The sequence below is a fragment of the Gorilla gorilla genome, chromosome 13 (genome assembly GCF_029281585.2).
Source record: "Gorilla gorilla gorilla isolate KB3781 chromosome 13, NHGRI_mGorGor1-v2.1_pri, whole genome shotgun sequence".
Taxonomy (NCBI): domain Eukaryota; kingdom Metazoa; phylum Chordata; class Mammalia; order Primates; family Hominidae; genus Gorilla; species Gorilla gorilla.
The window spans coordinates 108,026,153-108,034,495 of NC_073237.2; the positions used below are offsets into that span (position 1 = coordinate 108,026,153).

The 8,343-nt window shown below is 38.1% G+C and overlaps 1 protein-coding gene across 3 annotated transcripts in view; it reads right to left on the reverse strand.

Annotated features, from left to right (window-relative positions):
- Window positions 1–8,343, reverse strand: part of SHOC1 (shortage in chiasmata 1) — a 113,981-nt gene that overhangs the window by 96,736 nt on the left and 8,902 nt on the right. Inside the window, exons 3-4 of one of the 3 annotated variants that reach the window (XM_055350397.2) lie at window positions 7,812–7,935; window positions 2,815–2,902 (exon numbers count right to left, since the gene is read on the reverse strand). In XM_055350397.2, the coding sequence (XP_055206372.2) occupies window positions 2,815–2,902; window positions 7,812–7,935 (212 nt within the window). Of the gene's footprint in view, window positions 1–2,814; window positions 2,903–5,290; window positions 5,373–5,701; window positions 5,912–7,811; window positions 7,936–8,343 lie in introns of those variants that run through there. The other 2 variants (XM_063696993.1, XM_031014181.3) reach the window with 2 other exon arrangements.

An 8,343-nucleotide genomic window follows, 5' to 3' on the forward strand; every position in this document is an offset into this window, starting at 1 on the left:
TGAAGATCAGTGTTTCCTGGCTCTCCTCATCCACCTCCCTGTCCAATATATTTATTCTCTTTTCACTGGTGCCTCCTCCTTTGCATAACCTGTGGACACTGTTCTTTTCCAGGTTTCTACTCTAAATTATCTTTGCTCTTCTTCTATATCATTCTTTTTGAGGAAGTTCATCTACTCCTATTCATTAATTTGCAAACTTAACAAAACTATTTATTGAGTGTCTACAATGTGCTAACACCATTCTAGATACTGGGAATGGGGTGGTAAACAAAAACAAAGTTCTTTCCTTCATGGAGCTTATCTGCTAAAAGGAAGATAGACAAATAAGTATATAATATAATTTCAGGTGGTAAAAAAATGTTATGAATGGGCTGGGCACAGTGGCTCATGCCTGTAATCCCAGCAGTTTTGAGAGGCTGAGGTGGGTGCATCACCTGAGATCAGGAGTTTGAGACCATCTTGACCAACATGGTGAAACTCCATCTCTACTAAAAATACAAAAAATTTAGCTGGGGGTGTCAGTGGGTGCCTGTAATATCAGCTACTCGGGAGGCTGAGGCAGGAGAATCACTTAAACCTGGGAGGTAGAGGTTGCAATGAACCAAGATCACACCACTGCACTCTAGCCTAGGTGACAGAGAGAGACTCTGTCTCAAAAAAAAAAAAAAAAAAAAAAAGAGAGAGAGAGAGAGAAAGTACTGGTGAGGAGTGGTGGCTCACACCTGTAATTCCAGCACTTTGGGAGGCCAAGGCGGGTGGATCACTTGAGGCCAGGAGTTTGAGACCAGCCTGGCCAACATGGTGAAACTCCATCTCTACTAAAAATACAAAAATTATCTAGGTGTGGTAGTGCATGCCTGTAATTCTGGCTACTCAGGAGGCTGATGTACAAGAATCACTTGAACCCAGGAGGCGGAGGTTGCAGTGAGTTGAAATTGCACCACTGCATTCCAGCCTAGGCGACAGAGCGAGACTCTGTGTCAAAAAAAAAAAAAAAAAAAAAGAGAGAGAGAGAGAGAGATAAAGCACAGATACATGTGACAACACGGATAAACCCTGAAAACATTATATTAAGTAAAAGAAACCAATCACAATAAAAGCACATATTGTAGGATTCCACTTATGTGAAATATCCAGAATAGGCAAATCAATAGACAGAAAGTAGATTCTGATTCAGTTAGTCTGTTTTGGAGCCTGAGATTCTGCATTTCCAATCTATTTCTAGGTAGTATTAATGCTGCCAGTCCAAAGGCCTACTTTGAGTAACAAGATGCGAGATGATCTCTAAGATCTTTTTTCACCTTATGAAACAATAATTTAGTTTTCACCAAACTAGCCTAATTATTGCCTTTGCTAAACACTTATTGCATATTCCTGTGTCTATGCCTGGAGACATGCTGTTTCCTCTGCCCAAAATGCTTTCTCTCAAGTTAATTTCTCTTTGATTGCCCAGCCCAAGCTCAATTCCTACTTCTGTGAAGCTGACCTCTCCTAGTTATAAATGCACAGCTCTACCAATCTAACTCATAAGGTGAAAAGACATCTTAGAGATCGTCTCGCATCTTGTTACTCAAGGTAGGTCTTTGGACTGGCAGCATCATTACCACCTAGAAATAGATCAGAATTGCAGAATCTCAGGCTCCAAAACAGACTAACTGAACCAGAATCTGCATTTTAATAAGATCCTCAGGGGATTCATATGTACAGTAAAGTTTGAGAAGCACTGATCCATCATCATCATACTGATAAAATGAGGGTCACAGGTAAAATGACCAGCAAAGTAGTTAGCACTTGACTTTTCCAGTCAAGGCTTAAAAGCTACATATTTTAGTTCATAGTGCAGAGCTTTTTTCACTATGCCTTTCTGCTTCCTCACTGCTAGGAGTTTAGTCATATGATACATACTTCTAATTGGCTATATGCCTTGTAATAGACTTTATGTTGGTCATCCTATATTACCATTTAATTCTTGCATTGTTAATTTTTTCTATGTTTATCTATTACTTTCCTAACCTGACTTTAAATTCCTAGGTGACAGAGATGGTATATTGGGCTTCACTGTATCCAGAGTCTAGATACCTTTCAATGTTTTTTTGTTTCTTTTAAGCACAACTAAGGAAAATTTAAATTACAGAAACTTGAAAATGTGAATAATAACAAAATCTTTCCTAGGCTGGATCAGCATTCTGTGCATGAAGTGAAGCAACAGAGTAAATTATTAAATTGCACCAAAATCTCTACTTTATGCCTACATTTACAATGTAGAACAGGTTAGATGTTCCTCCTCATATTATGCTCTGGGTGCCTAGCTCTGTCATTGTACTTTGCACATTGTATTGTAATTATTTCTTTATAAAACTCTATTCCTTGTTTTCTTGTGTTCTTTGAAGGTTAAGACGATGTCTTATTCATTTTTATATCTGTATCTAATATATAGGATGATAATGAATATTTGACGAATGCTTAAATAATAAATAATGTTTTGACCAAATATATTACAAAATAGCCTTAAATCTGTATTTATAATATAGGTGGAAAAAAGACTAATTTTAATATAAAGGACTTTTTATACTACTTTCTACAGAAAGTTTACTAATTGATAAACTAATTGAAAGTTTACTAATTAAAAAAGAAGATATAAGTCACTCTTATTAACCACTCCTTTGTGGTTCAAATTAGGACCTTTTCTTCAGATAAAAGAAGAAAATCCATGAAGAGATAAAGGAAGAGATTTTCCCTCTTTAGGTATCTGGAGAACTTACTGTTTATCTTCTACTAGATGTAAAAGAGAAATTTGAGATTAAGGATACATACTTCTCAAGGAAATCCTCCACAAAGAAACTTGCTTTCCATTGGTCCAAGACTGAGGTATCTGTCATTCCCGGAACTGAAACAGCTGAGACTAGAAAGGATAATGGTTAACATTAATGTCTAGAATTTTCTTTTACACTTAATTCAAGGAAGCCAAACATTCACCTTTTACATTATGATTTTATCTTTATTTGTTCACAAATGTATTTTTTCAAAGTGATACCTGATTCCAAATATTTGAATAGTCATCCTCATTATCATCAACCTACCCCCACCCCTCAATCAACTACAGTTAGAACAATATCACCTGAACATATCACCCTCATTTTATAGCCTCTCTTTTGCTTATACAGCACTACCATCCCAAATAGTCCCTTTCAACTGCTCATGCTATACCTCATGAAGCTTCTATTAACCATTCCAGCTCAAGCTGATACATTCTTCTTGAAGGGCCATAATATTGTCAGTAGCACTTGGGTACTCAACCATATACAGTCCTATATTTAAAATTGTAGGCGGCACGTAGTGGCTCACGCCTGTAATCCCAGCTCTTTGAAAGGCTGAGGTGGGCGGATCACTTGAGGCCAGGAGTTCGAGACCAGCCTGGCCAACATGGCAAAACCCCATCTCTACTAAAAATACAAAAATTAGCCAGGCATGGTAGTGCGTGCCTCTAGTCCCAACTACTTGGAAGTCTGAGGCAGCAGAATACCTCAAACCTGGGAAACAGAGGCTGCAGTGAGCAGAGATTGTGCCACTGCACTCCAGCCTGGGCACCTGGGTGAGAGTGAGACTCTGTAAATAAATAAATAAATAAATAAAATAAATAAATAAATAAATAAATTTGTATGTGTACATAGCTTATCTCCCAAATTAGACCTTTGGTTCCTTAAGGAGAAAGACCATGTCATATAATACTGTCAGAATATACAACTGAGTATTCCACCTACCACCAGTGTTACTTCTTACTAGTTTTGTTACCTTGAACAAATCATTTAACATCTAAGCCTGTGCCTCATTGAAAAACATGAAAAAAAAAATACAAGAGTTTAGTGGTACTTTGGGAGGCTGAGGTGGGTGGATCACGAGGTCAGGAGATCCAGACCATCCTGGCTAACACGGTGAAACCCCGTCTGTACTAAAGACAGAAAAAAATTATCCGGGCGTGGTGGTGGGTGCCTGTAGTCCCAGCTCCTGGGGAGGCTGAGGCAGGAGAATGGCATGAACCCGGGAGGCGGAGCTTGCAGTGAGCCGAGATAGCACCACTACACTCCAGCCTGGGAGACACAGTAAGACTCCATATCAAAATAAAAAAAGAAAAAAAGTTTAGTGGTTAAGAGTACAGGTTCTGGAAACACTCTGCCTAGATTTTAATCCTTGGACTGCTACTTATTAACTATATGATCTTGGGTAAACATCTTAACCTTTTTGCACCTCTGTTTTTTTTATGTACAAACTAGGAAGAATAGCCTTTTCAGAGTGTCGTTGTAAAGATTAAATGTAATGTGGCATGCAAACTGCTTAGAACACTTTAGGTTCCATAGCCAGTCCCATAACCATTGCTTTCAAAGAGTCTTGATTCTCTTGCCTCTCTTTCTCTTGTACTAACTTAGGACAACCCCTACTCTACACTTTCTGTGTATGTACACTAAAACAGTTGAAAATTACTGGAAAAAAAATCACCCAGCCATGCTAAAGGAACTCATTCCAAATTATGACTATAAATTTCAAATGGCCACCCAACATTGACAGATGATAATAGTATACCCCTTAATAAAACTGGCTTTCTTGACCACAGATGAGGTCTAAAAAAAAACAAAAACAAAAACAAGAAACAAAAACAAAACCAGCTTTCTCGCTCTTTAAGACAGCTAATTCACACATTACCCCTTCAAATCTTTAGTGTTCATTCCATTAACCACTTTCAGTGTATGATCTTACCTTCACATAGAAAACTGATACAGAGAACTACCTCATTTTCCACCACCAATTCTACCAACTTACTGGCATAAGTACCTGCAAACTCTATCTTCCTATCTACACAGGGGAAGAATTATTTTAGTTCCTACTGAATACTAACTTCTCTAACTGCGCTCTTGATCCTATCCCCTTTTACTCCTGTTATCCTTTTTCTTTCCTGCATCGTCTTATTCTCTTTTTACCAAAATTGTTTCCATTGGCAAACATTTTACAGTCTCTCTCATCATGTATTTTTTAAAAATCACACATAAAAAACAAAAAAGAATAACTCTTTACTCCACTTCTCCCATAAGTTAGTCCATCATTTAAAAATTTTGCTTCATAGCAAAATTCCCCAAAATATTCAAATTCACTCTCTCACTTTCCCACTTCCCATTATCTTCTCAACATACTCCAATCATATTCCAATATATTCCTATCACACTCCAATTATATTCCAATCATATTAATAACCAATATTCCAGGCAAACCACTCTTATCAAAGTCATCAATGACCTACATTTAGTCAAGCTAATGGTCAACTCACTATCCTCAGATAACTTGAGCTTTTAACAGGAGCCCAACGCATTGGACTACTACTTCCTTCTTGAAGCACTTTCTTCTTTAGAATTCTATGCCAGAATCATTTGATTTTCCTATCTCGCTTCTTAGGTAACTCCTTTTACATCAGACTTTTAACTGTTAGAGTGTTCCAGGGCTCTGTCCTAGGCCTTCTAATCTATTTATACCCATGCTCTCAGTGACTTCATCTAGTTTCACAGGTTTATGTGTAATTTACATATTGAAAACTCCAATTTGAAGCTCCAGCTTGAGAAGCAGGTTCACTGTGTACCGATTACCAACTTGTTTGAGTATGGTGAGACAGAATACCCATATACAGGAAGTTACATGAAGTAGATTTATTACTTACAGATAGGTAACAAGGGACAACAGAAGCCTAGGATTCATTGTGAACTGGTCCCGTAAGGCTCAGGAAAGCTGCCCAGGGCAAATGAAGTCTTCATGTGCCACACTTGCACAGCAGCTGAAGAACCCCAGAAAGCAGTCCACCTGGGTTTGATGTTCTGAGGTCAAAGGACGTGCTTGGCTAAAGCACTGAAGGACATCCTGGTTTGTGGGTGGGGGAAGACTGGCACAGAGCCTAGGCTGTTCTGGCCAGCTCCCCCTTTATCTCAGAATGTTGCATTCCCAGCACATTTTATAGTTATCCTTAAGAACTTCAAGTGAGAAAAGGAGGCCAAGGCCACCCAGAGAACTGTCCTGAGCAGCTGTGCTCAAGATTAATGTAACCAATTGCCTTCTTAATGATCCATTTAGATGCCTAATAATCTGGCCGAAGCAGAGCTGTTGACTCTGACCACAAATTGGCTTCTCTATAAGCCTTTCCCTATTTTAGGAAATGGCACTGTCATCTACCTGGTTTCTCAGGTCAAAAACCTAGAAGAAAATCTTTATTCTTCTATTTTGTGACCCCCTCACTGTTGACAATTTGTAAAATAAGCTAGATTTTAAGTACATCTCACATCTCCGTTACTATAAGCCTTGTCCAAGACACTGTAATATTTTATCCAGAGTTTAGATTCTGGGCTACTACAATAGCTCCCTGATAGATTTCTCTGTCTCTCCTCTTGACTCCTAAATCCCCACCCTTTCTATTCTCCAGACAATCATAACTATCTTTCTACAACATAAATCAGGTTATATCATTCCCTTTCTTAAAATTGTCCAGTGACTTCCCATATCCACAATTGTCTTAGTCAGTCTATATTGCTATAACAAAAATATCATAGACTGGGTGGCTCAAACAACAAACATTCATTTCTCATAGCTTTGGAGGCTGGGAGGTCCAAGATTAAGGCACCAGAAGATTCAGTGTCTAGTGAGGGCCCACTTCCTGGTTCATGGGTGGCTGTCTTCTTGCTGGCCTCACATGGCAGAAAGGTCAAGGGAGCTCTTTGGGGTCTCTTTTATAAGGGTACTAATCCCTTTCATGAGGACTCCATCGTCATGTTCTAGTCACCTCCCAAAGGCCCCACCTTCAAATATAAATTTGGGGGGACACAAACATTCAGTCTATTGCAGCTGTAATCAAAATAAACAAACAAACTCACTGTTATGGCCTACAAAGCCTTATTCGGAAATTGCCTACTTCTCAGTCCCTTTTTCATTACCCAGTCACAATAGCTTAATTTTCTGGTCCTTATACACATCAAGTTCGTTCTTGAGTCAGGAACTTTGCATTTGCTTGAAGGGCTTTTCCCCCATATTTTTCATGGTTGTTGCTTTCCCATCATTCAGGTCTCAACTCAAATGTCCTCCTCCTGAGAGAGACATTTCCCTAACTATCTTAGGAAATAGCACTCCCTACTCCCGCAATTTCATATCACTTAGCATTACTGTCTCTTCTCTATACATTTATCAATATCAGATACTAGTTTATATATTTAATGGTTTTGTTGCTGTATCCTCCTTACCAGTCTAAAACCCACTGAGAGCAGAGACTACTTCTATGTCTTTTAAGTAACTGTGTCCTTAGTACTTATAACAGTGTTTGGTACATAATATATACCAAGTAAATGCTGTTAACTGACTTGACTCCTCCAAGGAGGCTACTTTTTTACTAGTCCATGACTTGATACAAACAAAAAACTATTTTATACATATATGCTTAAAAATAATTTTATATTCGGTGTGCCATTACAACTTGAAGTAGGCCTCAGATAGTCAAGAAAAATTCTATTATAATAAAACAAATGTTTACAATGTTAGACTATTTTAAGTCTTCATCATCTACATATCTTTTATTTGGTTTATTCATATCAAATATAAGCTTTCCAATTCCTTATTTAGTTACCTAAATTCTATAATAAAATACTAAGTTGTTAACTTCTTGGAATTCTGACATGAATAGATGCAATGAGTTTTTAATTAGTAAAACATTGCATATTCTTAATAATTTGCTGTGCTAAACTCTGAAATGGCTTTTAAAACACATTTTTAAGAAATGAAAACAAACATACCCCTTGTCCATGGCCTCCTAAATTTATTATCAGTAACTGCTACATGGTAACTTTCATCTTGATATAAACATGAAGGGATTCGAAGCAATAAAGCATCTCTGTAAAACTTCTTTCTAACCACATTCTGTGGAAGAAAGAAAGATTAGAAAATCTTTTAACATGTACTATTTATCAATATTCAGAATATATTAAAATTCTCTATACTTTGAAACTTGTATGATTTTTCTTTAAAAGTAATACATGCTCCTTATAAAAAACAGGCATACCTAATCCCAGCACTTTGGGAGGCCCAGGCGGGCAGATCACAAGGTCAGGAGATTGAGACCATCTGGCTAACACGGTGAAACCCCATCTCTACTAAAAATACAAAAAAATTATCTGGGTGTGGTTGTGGGCGCCTGTAGTCCCAGCTCCTCGGGAGGCTGAGGCAGGAGAATGGTGTGAACCCGGGAGGTGGAGTTTGCAGTGAGCCGAGATCGCGCCACTGCACTCCAGCCTGGGCGACAGAGTGAGACTCCGTGTCAAAAAAACA